The following is a 20,197-nucleotide window of genomic DNA, read 5'->3' as shown; positions in this document are numbered from 1 at the left end:
CACCTGAAGCCCTTCACCTTGTTCATTTGCCAGCAGCAACTTTTAGAAAAAATGTTCTCTTGCCTTCTTTTAAAATTATTAATAAATAATTGGAGCAGGAACTATTCGTGTGCGCCAGCACTGTGGCTCCAGTCCTCGAGTATTTCTGGAAATAGGAGTCAGCAGCTGATAGCACCCACAGGACAGCAGCTGGTTCCCCGTGGCGTGGCTAGGGGAGCTCGGGTTACTTGCCACCCACAGTTTTCCCCCCACGGCTAGGAACTGCACCAGCTGAACAGGAGGCGAGGGGACACGCTGTGAGGACCTCAGCCCACCCGCATCAAAACCAGCTCCAACAGGAGTTTAGCTGGGGGGGGGCAAAAAGCTGGTTTTGAAACAGAGTCTTTCCCAGGTCTCGGAGGTAAGTGCCAGCACCAACCGTTTGAGCAGACCCGCCTGCCAAGGCTGACACCCAAGCAGGTCTGAGCGCCCGGCTGTGCCAGCGCCCAGGCTGGCGAGGGATTCTCTGCGGGCTGCAGGCAGACCCAGCGTCACGCCTGACACCTTCTGGCCTCTCCTCCAAGCCCCTCTCTGCCTTGCAAACCACAGACAAAAAAGGGAAAGCCAGACGAACCCGATATTGAGCACAGGAGTGCCTATCGCACTGCTTGTGCTAATTAATTTGTTAATTAGCTTGAAGTTCTCCCTTATTTAACTCCGAGAAGATGACTTTGTAGTGCTTCACGTCGTAGAGCCCAGCGAGGGTGTTCTTTACTGAAGTCTGGTCAAGGTGAGCACAGAAAACCACAGGGTGTCTGGTCCCCTCCCCTCCTGCCGCTCACAAGGGCTGGGGAAGCGCGAGCCATCGCGGCAGGCTGTGCCACAGGGCACAAGCAAGCTGGAGGGGAGGAGAGAAGGCAGCTTTATTTACCCTAGTGATGCTGAAGCTGCTAGCTCAGAGGGAGGAGGTGGAGCAGGAGGAAAATAAACCTCACACTTCAAAACCATCAGATACTGCTTCAGTAAAATACGAATAGCTATTTTTCTGAGAAACCAAGCAACTGCTTGCAGCGTCAGAGGGCCTCTGACGGCCAGCAGTAAACAGAAATTTCCAACCACAGCCTGGAGTCAGACAGCATTTCCCACAGGCCCCAGGAGTGCTGAGGTCCCAGGTTTGGGATTGATTACTATGAGGCAGAGTGCTACCAAGCCCAAATCTGGATGTCATCTGCACAGAGAGCCTGGGTTCCCCCCTGCAGCTCTAGTGCCCATGAAGGAACAGCTCGAGCCACTGGCTCAGCCTCCCAAAGCACGACTGCCAGGCTGGCATCGCTCGTTCTTCAGTGCCCACTGCAGGCTGAGGTGACCAGCTTAAGATTAGACCGTGACAGTGGAAGCGATTTTAAACTCTCTCCCAACTCTTCCCAGGTACCAGAGAGGCTGCAGGACCCTCCTTGACCACATTCCAGTCAAGCTGTGGACAAGCATGCAGGAGGCAGAGGGGCACTGTGGGGACATCAATATCCTGCAGTGACTGCAGCAACTCTCCCCCTTCCTGAAAACACCAGATCCCTGCCCAGGTATGTACCTGCTAGGCAGGAGAGGCAGGACGGGCCCAGGCCTCCTGCGGTGATAAACATCACCCATTGATTAAATGCGCAGAAGCTACTGAATCATTTCTCCCTCCTGAGGCTCTCGTGCTCTCTTCCTCGTTTAGTGATGCTATTGGACAGGGGGAGTCTAATACACTGCATGGGTCTGACTGTCACCTCACATGAACTGGGAAAGGCACGCTGAAGGCAACAGGAATGAGTTATGTTCACCCGAGACAGACACACTCCTCCAGGCTCCCCGAGGATGGATGCACCATGCCGCTTCCCTCTCCCCCTCCAGTGATATCTTGCTCTCCCCATGTTAATGAGCTGAATACAACATGGATGAAATCCTCTTGGCACTTTCTGGTTTACTATTCCTTTTCTTGAGCACGAGTCGATTGGATCCTTGCTCAGAAAAAATGGGCTGAACACACCATTACTCTGTTGATTCACAGCCGCGCTGAGAAATGCCCCGGGGAAGACAGGAGGAGGAATGCCTCTGGTTAGGCACTGGCGAGCAGAGATATGCCGCCAGCTCAGAGAGCCACAGAGAAGAGCTGTGCAGATCATTGCAAAATTGTATTGGACAAGCTTTCGGTCATCCCACAGCAGCTGTTCCCTTGGTGCGCGCAGGCAGGGCAGCTCAGTATTTTAACTCATGGCCCTATAAAAACGCTTCAAGATCGAGTGCAAAGGCAATTATGCAAAACCTAATTCTGCACCGAGAGGGATTACAGGAGCATTTTATAAGTCACACAGTAAAAGGCAATCAGACGAGCCAGACAGCAGCTCAATTAAAATGACATCTCGCTAAGCTGCTCTGCGCGAGCCGGCCCTTGAATGAAGGCTCGTGCCGAGGGTCTGCCGTAGCAGACTGTGCTTTTTGGTATCCAAGCAACACGGCAAAGCCTGCCCGCACATAAATTACAAGCAGTACCTTATTTCCAAAAGGACACAGGGGAGGGAACCAGAGGTTCACACACACGCAGGGATGCGCAGCTCAGGCGTACATGAAGACACTGGTTGACGCTCAAGAGCGGGTAAGCGCATCTCTTACCTGGTAACGGCCTGGCCTCGGAAAGCAAGTTGCACTGGCCTCACCGTGTCCGCAATCCAGAAGGCAATGCCGAAGGTCAACATCTCACAGCTATGAAAAAAATCAGCAAACTCTTATCTCCCTGCCCCCTGCCACGCACTGTTACAAAGATTCCTCCCAAAATCCCACACGGCACACACGCAGCACGGCACTGTGAGGTTCTGTGCAGGCGCAGGCTTCATACCGGCCACTGTCAAAGCGCACGCGCAGACAGCCCACCCGCCCACCACCGCTGCACTCCTTGGGCGCTCGCACCTCAAGCAAAATACTTCAGTTTCGTATTGCGTGGACCTGTTAAAACGCATCAGTTACTCCACCACCACCACAGCAGATGGTTCCTGTTGTCAGGAGCCTTCCAAAACAGCAAGTAGAAGTCACAGGGGGAGAGACTCATCCCCTCTCCACTGCCTGAGCCTTCTCAAGTAAAAAAAAATAGGAAACTTTCCATAACCCCTTTTTTTTTTTTTAAGCAGCATCTAGAGACAGAAAGATCAATCCAGATCTTAAAAGTCCAAAGAAACTTCAGATGACACCAAATAGGATAATTCATAGCTTTCAACTATTTTACTTCCAACACCACTCAAAAAAAATTTGAGCAAAGTCAGGTTTGAGGCAAGCAGAAAAATCTCTTTCCAAATGAAAATAAAATGGTCAAAACTTCTAGATCAGCAAGAATACTTTGAGGTTATCAAGGTCACCTGTACACCACTGATCACCCTCTGCTCGTGTGGTATGTGGAATAACGGGTTCAGTGCTAGAAACACATCACCAAAAGCCACACTGACCCTGCAGACCAGCATCAACTCCACCTGGTGATTATTTCCCCCGTCCCTTTCATCCCCAGATAGTTTGGGACACAACCCTGACACAAGGGCAAGCACACCAGATCTACTGACATCACTTCTCTTTGTGGGAGGGTGCCGGTTTGAGTCTCTTGCTGACAGCAAGCCCCCGGGACTAGCTGCACGCAGACCCCGCCAGCACACGCAGGGGAAGAGCCACCTCTCCGACTCCGACCTGAAGCCTGTCCCTGGGACGCAGGGAGCAGAGCGCAGCCGCGAGCAGCCCCTGCTGCACACCACAGACCCCCCAGCACAGCAGGGACCGCATCCAGCAAGAGCATCTCACACCCACATTCCCTTCCCACCCCAGAGCAGCCACCCCCATGATGAGCCAACACGGGCGCTACCTGCCCAGTTCTGCCAGATGCTTCGCCCACGAGAGGGGGCAGCAGCAGCAAGCAAAACGCGGCAGAGAGGTTCCAGAAGACTGCTTGCCTCGCGGTTTATTTTGGGTTGGGGTTTTGTTTCCAAAAAAACAAACTCAAACTTGATCAGCTGTGGTAAGACATATCCAGCATACAGTTATCCCTGTAACCCTGGCCTTGCCCCCCCCCTAGTGTTTTAGGATGACGGGGGTTAGTTTATCAGCGAGAACACAAGAGGGTCAAGAAGCAACTGAGCCTCTAAACGAAAATATTCTCGTGTTCTTTTCTGAAACCAAACAGAGAGCAAGCATTATGTTAAGGTAAAGCTTAAATGATTAACTATAATACACGTTTCCACACAAAACAGCTGTGGGCTGAGACACAAGAACTACCATGACTCTGCCATCTAAACATGAGACAAACACAGGACAGAACCTGCGTTCCTCAGGCGTTGCCAAGCTCTGACAATAACTGGCAGAGAAATACTAACAAAGAAAACGGGGACTGTGTAGACAGGTACTTATCTGGGCACTCTGGGTCAGATCCTGACATCATGCAGATCACCAGGCAGGAGGCAAAGTTGGCACAGCAGGAGCATGACACATGTGAACCGGGCACACTGCATCCACGACCCTACTGACAAGCCCGAGCAGTTCGGCAAGTTGCTGATCAATACCACAGCAGTCCCTCGAGCTGCTGGCACTCACCTTTGCCTGAGACCACCTCAAACACCATCCAGGAAGGGCAATACACTGAACAGCTTAGCAGGGGGGAAAGCCACAGGCATGTGAAAGGATACATCCCTAGGATAACTGCTTCAAGGCATTTGATGGGTAAGGACTCCCTGGTCATTTCTTTTGCTGTCTCCATTAACCTAGAACAAAAAAAAAAAAAACACCAAAGTTTTCAGTCCTTTCAGTTGGAGCAGTTGACAGGAATCAAAGGGTCCTCTTGCAGACCAAGAGCCAGACGCCTTCGGTTCTTGTCTCAGCACGCACTGGTGAACTTGATTTTCCTCTTCAGCGATTTGCCAGAGCCCTGTTGACTTCTGGAGGAGGACAAAAAATATTTTAAAAAGTGTTTACCAACCCCCACAGCAGATCCTGAAATCCCAGAGTTAAAAAGAAAAAATACCAGAAGGGGCTAGAAAAGGGCCAGAAGAGTCATATTCAATCACACACACAAAAAGCATCTAAAAACCAAACCAAAAGATGACTTCTATTTTGAAATCTTCCCTATCGGCATCCTTTCCCTGAGAAGAGCTTTGTAAACAGATCCCTACTCTAAGGAAACACAACATTAAATGATAAAAATATTTGTATTAGACAAGATAATGAAAATATGCATCTGAAATCATTAGTTTGTTTTTCCCAATTTCTATTTCACCCACCTCATGCATTTTAAACCTTGTATTGACTGCAAATGGCAATACAGCTGCCACTGCTATTACAGCCTGTCACAGCCATTCCGTGTCCCATTTATCCAAGTTAGAAATTATCTTTTCATTTGTAAACAACCGCCCTTTACACTCTGCCTGCAGTACAGAAGACAAATTAGAGTTAGCCTGCCTCCTACACGCTTACAATCAGCCACAGAAACCCCACTGCTGGAAGCAGGGAGCAGCTCTGGCGAGGGCACACAATGGGGCCCCTTCATCCCCCACAGCAAATCCTCAGTGCCAATTGCAGCAGTGGCCACTGCAAAGCCCCGTCTCCGTCCAGAGAAGTATTACATGTGGACGATGCATGGGAGGTACCCACAAACAGGAACATCCACTGCATTTCCCATCTTCTATCTGCACAGAAGGAGAAAAAGAAAAAAAAAGAAAAAAGTCACAGCTCATTACAAGTGTGTATCAGAGGCAAAAGAAAGCTCCAGTTGCAAAGATATTTATCTTCAAGCCATTGAGCGTGGCATACTCCTGGTTAAAATGGTCCAAGGGAGAGGGCAAACATCTCCTCCCCAAGCCCACACCTCCACTGATGCCGCTGCCGGCAGGCGAACAGGGTAACCACATTGGAGCTGCCTTGTCACCATGTACAGCCTTGGGTCTCCTCACACCTGCTTTTATAAGCGCACTGCTGTCAGGATGTCAAAGTTTTGTCAGCATGGAGATAACATTAACGATCCCACAGCCAGGGAGGGAGCCTTCAAAGTAATTGGCCTAAATGAGCAGTCAAATCACTACCAACTTACCTGTCCCAGCGACGCTCACACTACGTAAATGCTAAGCTGTTTGCAAGCCACTTATGTGCTGGTTCTGAAGCACAGCCCCCCAGGACACTATATGGCTAGTAAGGCAGATTTAAATCTTACAGGAGAGGCATTCTGCTTGCTTGAAAACATGCTGCCTGCTAGTGCATGGGTACCCCAGCTGTCCCTTCTGAGGCTAGCAGCGCCCCTCCCTTCCCTCCCCACAGCATCATCAGATAGCTGGACTCAGAAGGGACCCCGGGAAGCCCTCCTGTCCCACCTCCTGCTCAAAGCACCCCCATCCAGGAGCTGCAGAGGTGCTCAGTGGCCACCCGGGACCTGCCAGTTCAAAGACGGCCACAGGACCATGAGGGAGGGCGGTGAGGACCTGTGCAAGGGGAGCATCAGCCAAGCAGCATCACCAATGATCAGTGATCAGACATCCATCCGCACCTATGGAGCGGGTCATGCCCTCACACACACCGATCCTAGTCCTGGGGAACACCCTGCAAACAGTCTGCTTTTTCTGTTTCCAACACAGGCCACAGGGTTTATGCAGATGACCCAGTTCAATAACCACTGAGAGTGTATGTCTTCCACTTTCAACAAGCTTAAGATGAAGCGTGGCCTTAGACCTGTTTGCTTTGGAAGCAAAGCCTCTGGAGAAACCCCAAGCCACCGCTCTGCCCAAGGTAGCCAAAGCCATGTCATTCCTCACAGATAATTTTCCAACCTACTTTTAACTGGGTTCTCAAAGGCTCAGGAGCCCAGCAGTTAATCTTACACTTCACCTTCCATCTAAGAAGGTCCCCTAATGTTTAAACTAAATCTTTCCTTTTTTTGCAATTTAAATCAGAAGCTATTTCTGCTATCCACAGTGGGCACCAAGACCATTTATTATCTCTCCTCTTGCTACCCACATCCATATACACGACAGGCTGTAATCTACCCTGTCCTCTGTAAACAGGAGAAAGCAGACAGTTTTTTCTTTTCACTTGCCACCACCTCCACCCTCTCTCATCTCAAATCTTCCTTAGGTCATGTTTTCTAGACCCTGGGCAATGTTTGTTGCTTTCCTTTTGGATTCTCTTCAACGGACTCGCATCTCATGGTCCTTCAGCTGAGCCCACCCCGCCAGTACAAACAGACCAATTTCCTTCTGAATCCAATTTCCAGCATAGTTTTGCTACCAACCCAGTGGGGTTTTTTTTGTTTGTCTGTTTTTAAGATCAGCTCCATCTGTGCAAAACTAGCCTTTCACTCTCCATTGTGTATTCCCACAGCTGACTATTCCCAAATCCCTTCTGTGTATTTGCCCTAACTCATACACCTCCTGTTTGTTCCACCCCAGCTCCCTCTTACCCCTTGAGACCACTCTGAATCCCAATTCCACTTGCAAAGCCTTGTCACCTTGTCCATCCCAGACTGCAAAGTACATCTATTTGCAAACAATTAGTCTTATCCATACCATTAATGAAAAAACATTGACCTGGGACAGAGATTGCCGACCTGAACGGACAAACTATGCTAGGCAAGAGCAAGCTGTTGGTTAAGTACCACTTCCTAAGTGCTGCTTTTCACCAGGTTGGGTCCTCATGTCAAAACGGTTTCATTGAGACCCAAGGTCCCTGCCTTACATGGAGGCTGCCCAAAGCCATACAAAGAATTATCACAACCACAACTTCTCCCTCCTTGACAAAAGATCTGACACTGTCATAGAAGGAAGTTATCAGAACGGAACCATTCCAAACCAAACTCATGTTGCCTATCATGTACTACCTTGCTGTGTTCCAGACACTTGATTATGTGCCCTAGCATTTTTCTGAAACTGCAGATAAACCCAAACAGTTCCTAGGCTTACCTTTTTCTTCGTGGTTTGTTTGTTTGTTTGGTCTTTTTGTGTGTTTTTTTTGTTTTGGGTTTAAGACTTGTACCTTTGCTACCCCAGTTTCCAACAAGAGTACACCCTCTAACAGAGGTATTAATAGTTTGGAGGTTGCCAATTCTTTAAGACAGCATCTAGTTCATTCGAAAACAACTAATTGCAAGTTCTCCTTTCCCTGTTCTCTTTCACTCCTGAATTCTTACCATGCTGTCTCAAACGTTAATAGTGACCAGAAAGGCTGCACCATGAAACTTGTGAATGAATACTTAAGGAAGAGGGGGCAGGAGAATTAAAAAACAGCATCAAGCATTGCAATACCCTGCCTGAGCAGGATTTTCTTTAAATCTTTCCAGTTATCTGAACAGACTACACATACATGATACTCTAACACAGCATTTTTCCACCTACTATCACAGTTAACTAGGAAACCAAAGCCACCCCCTCCACAGACCCCAGTGAGCATGGGAGGAACCCATCTCTTCCACTAACTTGGGGGAGACTTCTACAGTCAAAAATAAGCACACTGAAGCTTCCCTCTTTGTGGTGTTTACACCGCTGTCTGAAGTCTGCCAGGCAGATGTCTACTCCAGACCACAGTGAACGTTCCTGCCTCTAACAGACAGGCTGCACGCTCCTCCCTGGAGATCTAGTCCTGGGCAGATGGTGATATTTCCTTGTAAATTGAATCAAATTTCTTTTAATGTTTCCAGAAGCCCACCTGGATTATCTCCCTTGCTTTCTGCACTAAGTGAAGGCCCACAGAGGAGATGGGTTTGCATCTTTTGGATGGTTTCTGCTAAAAATGGCAGCAACGGCAGTCATCTCAGGGAAACCATTAATTCCTTTTGCACCCAGGTTTTTCACTGGGGCACCCAATCCCATATACAGGTTAGAAAAAGCTTCAAACCTTTTAGCATGCCCAAAGCCGGAGGATCTCACCAGCTGGCATCCATCATCACGCTAGAGTAATTTCAGAGGTGACCATGCTTAGGATGAAAGGCTGCCCACTACCTTCACCAGAAAGACTCCTACAAACTTCAGTAAACTCTGAATTAGAGAGACCCTCCAGCCCATTTTCCACTAAGTTTCCCTTCCCTAGGCCTCAGTATTTGCATGAGGTCTGTCAAATCTCCCTCTCCCAAGATTTTCTAAGGCTCCTGACAGTTTCATGCTTCCCAGTGAAGCAAAGCAGGAAGCAAAAGGTACCAACTGGAGTAAAATGAGATGAAACAGCAGAGCAGCTACTGCTCTTGTCAATCTTCTCAAAACCAGTTTGCTTCAATAGCAAAAGCATGTCTCTCACATGCTGAACATAGCGCCATATCTGTAATGTTCTCTCTTTGTGCAAGAGAGAAGCAGATGCTCAAATGCCTTCTGCAGTCTATTGTCTGGAAATAGTATGAGCCCATTTTTCTTTACAGCCCCACCAGGGTTCCTTAATAACATGTTGTGTTGAAACATTATTATTTTTCACTCTCCCCCCACCCTTCGCTGTTATCTGCTTACATCGTTCCTGCATGACTGCTTCTATCGCAATTGATTACCCATTACATCTGCAGTCACTGAATGTGTCTCCATCTCCACAGAGCAGCTTCTGAGCTGTAATTTCCCCAAGTCCCCAGAACCTACCCAAACGTCACTTTTTGCTTCAGTCGTAAGTCCAGATCAAGGGGCACTTAACCGGAAGGAAAAGCACAACAGCACATGTCGCTACAACCTCCCCAGATACTCTGTGGAGGACAGAGATACCTGTTCCTCATCGTGGCTCATGCCTGCATGCTAGAACAGAAGCTTGCAGAGGGCTTATCGCTTCTTGTAAAGCCAGTAATAAAAGTTTGTTGGCATTGAATGCACAGTTTTATTAGATATTACTAGATATCCAGAAATACTTTATTTTCCTTAAAATTCGTACATGATCTAGGCTTGTGAGTTTTAAAGACTTACTATTCTAATTAACAGTGCCATTTTTTTATCAGAATGGTTGTATCAACAAAAGCTGTAATGTAGCTTTTGCCAGCATAAACCTGTATGGGAAAAGGAAAACCAGCTCAATCAGTGCCTGAAACACTTGTAGCGCACACGTACACACATGACATCCCATGGATCAGTAGAGCTGAACTCCACGGGGTGCCCTTTACCTCCCCAGTACAAAAGGGCACACCACAAAGCCTGTGTAAAGGACGCCATCCCAGGTCAGGATACCTCGTACGCTCTATTAGCAAAGCACTCCTACGGTGGATGTGGTTATACCTGTAAATCTGGATTATACGCGAATGCAGCAAACTCGGGCCAGGTAAGATGCATTTTCAGACAGTTTGCCAGTACAACAGGAACACCACACGCAGTTTGCAGGATCACATCTCTACCTCCCCAACTCACACAACTACGCCAACAGAAATCTAACGTTTTCTGAAGTGTTATCCGTAGTGCAGACAAATCCACGGGGCGTCTGGCAGTCTAGAAACAAGCTGATGCTAACAGTGACTTTCTTAAGGGATTGTAAATACTGAATTATGGCAAGCCTGTGTCGCTTAATGTTATCAGTTCCTATAGATAATTTATGCTCTTCTTCCTAAGCACAGCCAGGCATTTTTATTTTCTCATGCATCACACCAATGCTGACAGTAAATCTCTATAATATCTAGTCCTCCCTCCATAATAGCAACACTCATTAATATGCCCCAGCTGCTTTAGGACACTTTCACATGAATTTATGAATATTCAATTTCCATCTAGTGCTCAGCTTCTTTGTGTCCAGCCACTGCACTCTTGAGGAGAGGCTGCCAAAGATCTCATAATCCTTTCATTAGCTCTGAGCCCTCACATTATGAAATAAGCAATATGTTTAATATCAATAAGTCACAGCTCTGGGAATAGCCTCAACTTCCAAGAGCTGGTGGCAACTGGAGGTGCTCAGCATCTTGCTCGATCCCCTTGAATATACAAACTTTGTCTTGCAGCAAGCGAGGCCTTTCACACCACTGACACCTGCTCAGAGCAGCGCTCATCACCTCAGCACAAGGTGCCTGTTGTTGCAAGAAATCTGCTTCCAGTATGGCAAAGTGGAACACACCTCCCAGGAAAAATCTTGCAGGGGTGGGTGTTTTTTCAGCTCTGATGAAAACTGCCCTGGCAGCAGCAGAACAAATCAGCAAGGACAACTGCAAGAGAAGATATCTTCAGCGGGTATGAGCAGCCATGCACCCAAAGCCCTTCAGGTCACCTCAGAGTTACAGGGTGATCATACATCATTCCCCTTCTCAAAGCTGGGGAAACCAAGGCAGGGCAAGCACTCGAGCGCTGCTGCAGTACGACAGGATCTGGGCAGCCAAGTGCGCTCCTAACAGCTCCACTACTCCTAGCGCTCCCGTCCATCCGATCACAAGCACAGCAGCACAAGTCCAACATACACCAGGTGCAGGCAACTGGGCCTGGCAAGCTGCAGGAGCTGCCCCAGGGGTTGGACTGTTTCCAGAGGCATACTCCTTAACTCTGCGGAAGTCCTGCCACCACACAGTGAGTCACTCACAGAAGTCCTACCAACAACAGGACACGGGGAGAAGTCAGACATGAGCCCCCAAGCAAACACTAAGGCAGGTAGGTAAATAGAGGAAATTGCACCACTTCAGAGAGGATTCAAGCCACCAGTGCATCTCCAGCTGTGAGCACTATACTGGTTCCCCTCCAGAATGAGTACCATCCTCACAAGCCAGGCTTTCATCCAGCCCAGGAGGATGCCGACCTTTTAAGTGGTGTGAGCACAATTCATTTTCATCCTCCACTTCCTTGGAAAAAGGTAATGGGACAAGTTTAAAAATGAGTGACCAGCCTGAAAATTGGTTTAAGCTTCTGTAAACCCATCTGTCATTCAAAACACAAGATTTCTTCTAAACTAGTTCCACTGGTGCAGCAAACATTACATAGAGAAAGGAAGTGGGAAAGATTGCTGTCAGCAAGTTGAAAGCCTGAAGTGCAGAGTTGGGATGGGAACTGGAATTTACAGTGATGGACCATTAGATTAATGACAAGACAGCTGGGAAGAGCTAGAGACAGGCCAGTCTACAGGAGTAATTATATTCTGCTTATCTAAATTTCACCCTAAAACAAAAGCATAATGCGGTCAACATCACTTCCCACCCTAACCTGATAATTTACTGGATCCTATTACAGAGCTGTCCTAAGCACGATGTGGTTCGTACATGGAAGGGATCGCAGCTCCCTGTTGCCAGGCTCCCTGCACACACGTTCATACTCGTATTGCACAGTTCATCGCCAACCAGCACGAGTCCACCACACGGAAGGAACAGCACGATGAGCGGCAACAGGAAAAGCACAGCCACAAATTAAGCAGTCCGTTGTGATTCTCCAGGGGAAAGGACTGTGCCCAAAATGTCAAAATTCCTGAAGCATTTTGCATGGCTGATCTCTTCCCACCATCAGCAAAGGGCATTACAGCACAACCAGAGTATCAGGAATACACATACAAACACAAAACCAGCCCAGCCCTCTCAACCCAGCACCAACAAGCAAGAACTGAGAGTTTTCCCAGCTCTGGCCTGCAGCTACACAGCTCCCACACGGATGCTGAGCAAGACCAGCCCTTCCACTTGGATCTCAGTGAGCCCACCTGGCAGCAAGCTGGGGCCCTCCTGGCAAAGGCAGCAACATGCAGTTTTGGCCCTGCCAGAGCAGTTGTGTCACAGAAGAAAGCCCCCCGATGCTATGGTGCTACAGTGCTTCATGCCAGCTGGTCACCCTGGACATTTATGTGGGATAAGGGCACTAGGCCACTTCCACAGACACTTACCCACTTAGAGGTCTGGTTTTTCTAATCTCGAAGAACTGTGTTCCTGTGTGATTGTATCTGAATTTTGTCTGTTAAAGGAAAGTAACATGAACAGTCAAACAATAAAATACAGTACTCAAAAGGTGAATTTCAGTTTTGAGTTCCTCTTGAAACATAAACAGCAAAAGCCATTGACTCTCAGAGGTGTGGCATGTGAAATACAGCCATTTTTTCACCTGCCTTTTTATATGACATACTAAAAACAGCATTAGGTGGAAAGTCAAGTAAAAAGGTTGATTGCCTAAAATGACACTTAAACTTGGCATTTGAAGGTTCCAAATTCTCTTTTCCTCTAGGTCCCACTCACTATGAGGTTACAAGTTTGAAAAAAAAAAAAAAATCTCCCATTTGGGCAAGAGAAAGCTTTTATAGTCTACCCAAACCATTCAACATAATTCTTGGTTTGAAAGAACTTATTCCCTTCGTGTTTAACTCAGACACATAGATCATGTCCCACCTGTCAACCAAAAGCACGGCAGGTGCATCCATTCACATCCTGGAAATATAAAGCTTTCTCTATAAAACTACAATGCACTTGGACTGGAAGTTAACTTAGGCTTACCAGTTAAGCGTAACTCAAGAACACTAGTTAACAATATGAGCACAAGAGAAGTCCATCACAAAGGATGCCAGCAGACGATCACCCAAACCTCAGCACCACTTGCCAAGGAGTGCCAGCTACCATGCAGCAGCAGCAGCACCTAAAGCAGCCTCCTCCCTGCACCCTGAACATAGGTGTTGAAGCAGCAATGCAGTAAATCAGATCAGGAAACCGATCTGTCCAGTAAAAAGAAAAAACCAACAAAATTTAAAAAAAAAAAAATCACCCCACCCACGTTTTGCTAAGTTATTTTGCCAGCTGAATCTGTTCCCCAGCCTAGCTCCCAACACAGCCACAAGAATATTCACACTAACAAAACTGTGGTGATACCAGGGTAGAAACAGGTGACCCCACGGAGGCAAAGGGTACCTTGCAAGGCATAAATAGCACAGCTGCTGGCTGTATAACCACGCTCTAAATAAAAACTCCAGCTCACACCAGGATGCTCTGAACTCACTTCAGTTGGAGTTCAGAGTTCTCCGGAAACCAGGTTTTGCTTCCCTCTTGCCTTCAAAACTAATTCACAAGGTCCTTTCAGAGTGCTCTGAACAAAGCACATAGCCTCTCTTAGCCCTCAAAGGAAGCCAAGACCCCATTCCCCAGACCACTTTGAAGTTTTTCTGAACACAAATCCAAACCCTCCGCCTGAGGCCTGCTCCTGCCACATAGCAAAGCACAGGATTTCAAGACCACTGGGCAGGCGTGTCCAGAAATAATACAATTTTTGGAGCTGTGTGACGTGGTCCGTCCCCCCCTCCCGGCACAACCCCATTGAGCAGCGAGCCTCTTGTCCTGCCGAAGCCGCCAGCAAAGAGCAGAGACGCACACCATCCCCCTGCAGAGTAGGCTGGCCCCAGCCCCCTCCCCACAGCAGCTGCGGCAGGGCTCCAACTCCTGCTGCTGCCTTGATCCCAGCCGCTGCTCCCCAACAGGCTAACCCAGCCTGCTATTTCTGGATGATCTTCCAGCTGCCACCCATATCCCTTCTTAATCCTTACCAGGACTTTGCATTCATTCCTCATCCTCACTGCTTCCCGCACACACACAAAAAGGGAGAGTTTAGAAAAAAGGAAAACTAGCAGCATCTGGGCCAGCAACCGTCTCCTCCACGGACAGGAGCAATGGAAACAGTCAGGCATTAGGCATGGGGCAACGATAGGGAGGCCGTGTAGATGTGTACACCACTGATGAACCCCCCCAAGTGAGGTGGGACATCTGGAAGGGAGGATTCCTTTGGTCAGCTCCTGAGCCATGGGTAAGCCTGCGCATCTCAGAGTCAGGAGAGCTGCTTGTGCCCCCCAATGACAAGTACCCCCAGCAAGGTGAGCATATAGGCAGCCTTCAGGGAGCCCACTGGGGCTGTCAGGGCAGAGGGAGAAAGGGTTTGCTGCAACACCGTCTCTCTTAGTCGCTTTATGACACGATGCCATATTATTTCTCCAGGCATCACGATCCGATCATAACATCCTCATAAACCAACTTCAAAATAAGCATTTCTACTCCCACGAACGTCACACTCCAGTTAAATTCTTCAGTATCATTTAAAGTTAATTACATCTCCCAGAGGATTGTTGTGACAAGCTCAGTGCTGTAGGTGCTATCTCAAATCCTTAGAGGCATCCTTTTACCCCAAACGATCCCAAGGCCTCACAACCAGCTAGTGCTTCGGTAAAGCCCCCGTTAATTCATGCCAGGCACAAGCCAGCCTTCTCTCCAGAGACCGCACGCTGGAGAAGGATACTGCAGCATCTTCATGTAAGTCTGTATTGCCTGGAGCCATTCTGGGATCGACATGGAGAGCTTGTAGTTTGGCACTGGCGGCACTGAGGGCTGGACACAAGAAAAAAAAGATAAAGAGGTTAGACAGTTACTGCTCCCTGCAGAGAGGATAAGTGATTTACTTGGGCAGCGGCATGCGCTTAGCGTAATGCAACGCGGCAGCACAGATGGCTCAAACTCCACGTGAACTCAAGCATCAGGCAAAGTCATCCCACTGACAACGGGGGCTGCCCATGCAGCGGAGCCAGCCTCATTCGTGCTGGGGTGGGGAGGCCAGGGCAGGTGCCCGCCATGGCAGGCTGCTTGTCACAGCCACCGCCATCCCTCTTAACACTGCCCGAGGTGGGCTGGCAGTCCAGCACAGAAGAAAAACACTTCCCATTTTTCCCCTCTAGCACAGGGTAGTTTGGATGAGCAGTTCCAGCACTGGCTCTGCTGTCTTCCCTCCCCTGAGTAGCCATTTCGAGGCTAATTTTTGGTCTCCCCTGCCACAAGAGAAAGATAAAAGGACACAAGTATCCTGGCCTGCCTAATTTCCCATCTGCTGCATATCAGCAGCACATCTGCTGGGCAGGGAGTGCGTGATACCTAGAAGACCACCTGGCACCCAGATATTTAATGATATTAAGACACTTAAAGATATAGACTGGCACCATAATGGGATTTTTCCAAAATCCCATAAGACATATGCTTGTGCCGAAGCACTTTAAGAAGCTGGGTCCTCAATCCATATTTAATCCCCACAGCTACATGGCTTCTGAGCCTGTAGCCACGCAGGAAAGGGGCAACTCTTGTCCCAAATCCCCTTATTTTAGGGGCAAGTCCACCAAATACAGGGTCAGCATGTGTTAAAGCATGCAGCATGGCTAAAAAAAGTAAGTACAACTCACACAAACATAATCCAGGAAACAGTTTATTTAAATGCTAATGCAGACCCAAATTCAGGAACCAGCAACTTGGGCAACCCTGAAGATAGGCATAAAGCAAATCATGTGGTGTCTGAGGGCCCATAACGTCATTATAATAGTTTGAAGAGTGTAAAGTGTAATATCACTGCCATAAAGACACTCCAAGTCTACAGTTACACATAAGGAAAGCAAATTCAGGTGGTATGGGGCCATCTCTGCCACACAGACTTCCCTCTCCGGTTTCCACCTCCACCACAATGTGGGGATTGAGTGGTTGCTTTAAGGGGGCCGGCACCAATAATCCCAAAATGACCAAAACCCAGCATTTACTACATTCAGCTGGTTAATAGAGTAAATACACCTCAGAGAAGGGGAAAAATACAACCAAGACAGAGACTCCTACATCACTGGCAGACAGCAACGTATTTTGGGCGGGAAGGAGACGGCTGGCCAGGCCTCCAACACGCTGCCGCCATCCCCAGCGCCACACGGGAGACAGCCGCTCACACACAGGCTCTCTCTCCGAACAAGTGGGAGTTTCAAGCAAGATTCATTAATGCCTCTTAATCACAATTTCCACACCCAACCTCTTCATTAGAGGCAATTTTTCTGTTTCACAAGCTCCTTCCACCCCTGGCCCCTTTGGTCTGGATGAGTTATTCATCTATCCCTCCTGGCCCTAAGGCAGGCCTGGACTCAGCGCACCAGACCAGGCTCCAGTTCAGGAGCAGCAAGGGGCTGGAAGAGGGAATTAAGGCACGCCTGCCAAATCCTCCCCCAACATAAACACTCCTTTACTTCAAAGATAAAAAAACACTCTAGGTTCACGCATTACGTGTACACGACACGCCATGCCAAGGCAAGGGCTCCCCAGTCAACAAGATGCCTGGCTGCTGCAGAGCTGACAGGGGTTAGCAGCCCTTTCCCAGCCCTCCATAAAAATGGAGGACTCTGCCCTCAGCCAGCTGTGGGGTGGGGCAGCATCCCAGAGGGACTGCACGACTGCAGAGGGATACAGTCACACTCGGCACACAACCCACAGCCATCACCCCCGCCACGGGTGTTGTGTTTGGGCCTCCAGGTGAGGTGCTTCCCTGCCTCCAAGGCAGGATTGTCATGTCAGCCACCAGGCCATGATCAGCTGAAGAGAACCAGGGTTTTCCCAACGGCTGATGCATATCCCATCATCTGTCTGTTGAAGTTACCGCGGCAGGCCTGCCAGGCCCAGAGGCACCTCTGGACCTCAGGCAATGAGGGAGAAGCGGCCATCGGTCCTGCCCCATGCAGGACGATACACTGCTCTCTTCCCAGTGCTGGGCAGGCAGTATGCAACACCATGCCACCAGCCAGTCACCTGCTGCTCCCACTCCCTCCAAAGAAAACCCATCTTTCCCCCAGACTCCTGGCCCGGCTGCAGGACACCCGTGCTGGGTGCCCAGCCAGCATGGAGCAGAAGCCAGGGCTGCACGATACCACCAGCAAAGGAAAACACAACGTCGCTGTGGTTGAGGCTGCAGCCACCAGTGCACATCCCAGCACAGCAGCCAGGAGCCGGCGAGGGTTTGCAGTGGGAGGCTGGAGCTCCCGAGAGGAAATGCAGACACAGCACTATAGACGATGGATTTATAAAGCAGTGAAATTCAGAGACTAGGCAGCTGAAAGAGCCTTGACACAGCATCAGTATTTCCAAGCAGTGGCAGCTCCAGAGACAGCAGAGCTGCTGCAGCGCAAGACCTTGTGGCAGAGCTGGAGACCATCATTCTGTGGCTTTAAATGCTGTAGTCTCAGTTCACCACAGACATCCTGTGTAAAATTCATCTTGCCTGACTCCAGTGTGTCTCATTTAATGACCAGAAAGTCACTTTCTGCTAGCTCACCCTGCAAGTACAAGATGAAGCTAGCAGGCTAGAGACCTCAAAGCTGGTGAGAGGTTTAATCCATTAATATCTTCAAGTATCTTCGAGATCATGGGGCACAGAATTGCACAGCCTTCCCAAACCAGGGGTCTGAACCCTTCCCAGAGCTCAAGCCAAAAGCTATAGGTGCAACCAAGGGACCCCTCAAGTTGTGAAATTGCTCCCCTTGCCAACAAGCCACCTTCCCCCGAGGACTCATTCTCCCAGAAGAGATGCAGCCCTGCACCCCTGCAGTCTGCACTTGTTCCAGGAAGGACAACCTCACCATTACAGTAAGAAGCTACTTACCGCCCTGCGTGTACGATTGCTGAGACTAATACCAAGATGATTAGAGCAATCAAGTGGAGCTCCTTGGGAAGGGGATGAAAACTCTCTCCCATCACTAAGGATTAAGAACAGATCAGATGCAAAAATGGAGCAACTGCACACACTGCTTGCTCCACCTGCAGCAACTACCAATGCAAGTGGATTACAAGCCATATTCTCACAGGCACAAGTTTCTCTCGTTGCTCCCAATCAGCACTACCTGATCTTTTGCAAGGTGCTGCACATCCAGCAGCACAAGCCAATTAAAAAAGCTGTACCATCATTTAAGGAACAATGCTGCCCTTGCCTTCCTACTGCGACCCAGACCTTACCATCACAACTTCAGCAACCCACCACCACTTTGTAGCAAACAAACCAGCTCCTACCCTTCATTTACCCACCTGAGCTGTGTTAGCCTCAACAAGGACCAGGTGGCCCTCAAACTATCCTCTGACCCAGGCTTAGCCAGCAAGAGCCCATTAGCTACAGGGACACCAGGCCCTTCTGCCCTTGAAGAAGTTAATCACTGCAACAGAGAGTTTGCTGCCCAGTCGTGCTGGAAGAACACAGTAGAAACTTTTACAGCACCTTCCACTGATCAGCAACCAGTAACTAACATCAAATGCCAAGCAGATTTCAAAGCATCTTTCCTCTACCCAGCTTCAGCACGTGCCACACCAAGTCAGCTTCCTGTTCCGGCACTGAGGAAAAAGCCGTGGGCAATGCTCTCCAGGGTGCTCCAGCGGGCAGCATGCCACCGTGCTGGAGGCACCAGCCTGTCTCTCACCACATGCTTGGTCAGTCACCACCGGTATCACCAGTAAAAGTCACATGCTTTGGAGCTGAGAAGTAAAGGAAGGAAATCAAGTCCCGCATGTGCTCTGCTGTCTCATAACACCCAACAGATCCGCAAGCAGTTTAGACTAGCGTAAGCTGGTCACACTGTTGAAACGAGAAATTCGGCTCTATCCCTGCCCCTTCATTTCTACCTCAGGCATTTATGAGGTGAACCACACCAGGGAACTGCAAACAAATCCAGCAAAACCAGATTATTATTTAGCTGGATCTGCTCCCTCCTCCAAACAAAGGCTAATCCCAGCACGAGGTAAGCAAGGGAATGGAGACTGCCCCTTTTGCAGTTATGCTGGAGGGGGATAAAAGGCCTTTTAAGCCTGTATCTTGTTTGACAAGCCCCTTCACAAGACAGCACTACTCAATATACCTGCAACTTCTTTCTACCCCACGTAAAGAACAAGCATACACATCACGGACAGCCAGGACTGAGACAACACCAGCCCAACCATCCCACCCCAGCGCGCAGAGGGGGAGGAATCAACACCCACTTCAGCGGTCAGCTCAGACTTGTGCTGCTTGGAAGGAGGAGCAAACCAAGCTCAAAGTCTGCCAAAGCCGACAGCGTTAAAGACATTGTGATCAGTAATGCAGCGCAGTGGTGAGAAGCCTTGGAACATCAGCAGACAACAATGTTTTATTTGTTGGCTGGAGGAAAAAGAAAAGATTGGGGTCAGGCAGAACTGTTTGGAGCTTGTACCGAGGAACGTGCAAGACAAAAGCGTTTGGAATCTTTCCATGTACTGGAAAGGAACCATCCGAGTTTTAAATCCCTTATTCCATTTCAGGAGCAAGGCTGTGTTTGAGGAAATGCCTGTGTTCCGAAGAGCTGAGCAAAACGTGCTTCAGACTGCACAAAGCGCTTCATTCAGTCCCTGAAGATTTATTTTAATATTTGTTTTCGGCTTTTTTCTCCCCAAGATAAAAAAAAAATAATTTTCTTCCTACTTCTTTCCCAAGACACCAACTCCAGCTCCTGAGCACGCCGCGGCACACCCCCCCCGTAGAATCAGAGAACGGTTTAGGTTGGAAGG

At 48.9% G+C, this 20,197-nt stretch overlaps 1 protein-coding gene across 1 annotated transcript in view; it reads right to left on the bottom strand.

Moving 5' to 3' along the window:
- Window positions 1-15,229, bottom strand: part of VASH2 (vasohibin 2) — a gene marked incomplete at its 3' end in the record, with an annotated part of 19,563 nt that extends 4,334 nt beyond the window's left edge. Inside the window, 3 exon segments of the mRNA XM_010159307.1 lie at window positions 4,677-4,751; window positions 12,763-12,819; window positions 15,144-15,229. Of these exon segments, the coding sequence (XP_010157609.1) occupies window positions 4,677-4,751; window positions 12,763-12,819; window positions 15,144-15,196 (185 nt within the window).
- Window positions 15,230-20,197: the final 4,968 nt, after the last annotated feature.

This window comes from Eurypyga helias, unplaced genomic scaffold (assembly GCF_000690775.1).
Source record: "Eurypyga helias isolate BGI_N326 unplaced genomic scaffold, ASM69077v1 scaffold19419, whole genome shotgun sequence".
Classification (NCBI taxonomy): Eukaryota; Metazoa; Chordata; class Aves; order Eurypygiformes; family Eurypygidae; genus Eurypyga; species Eurypyga helias.
This window is presented reverse-complemented; position numbering and strand designations above follow the sequence as displayed.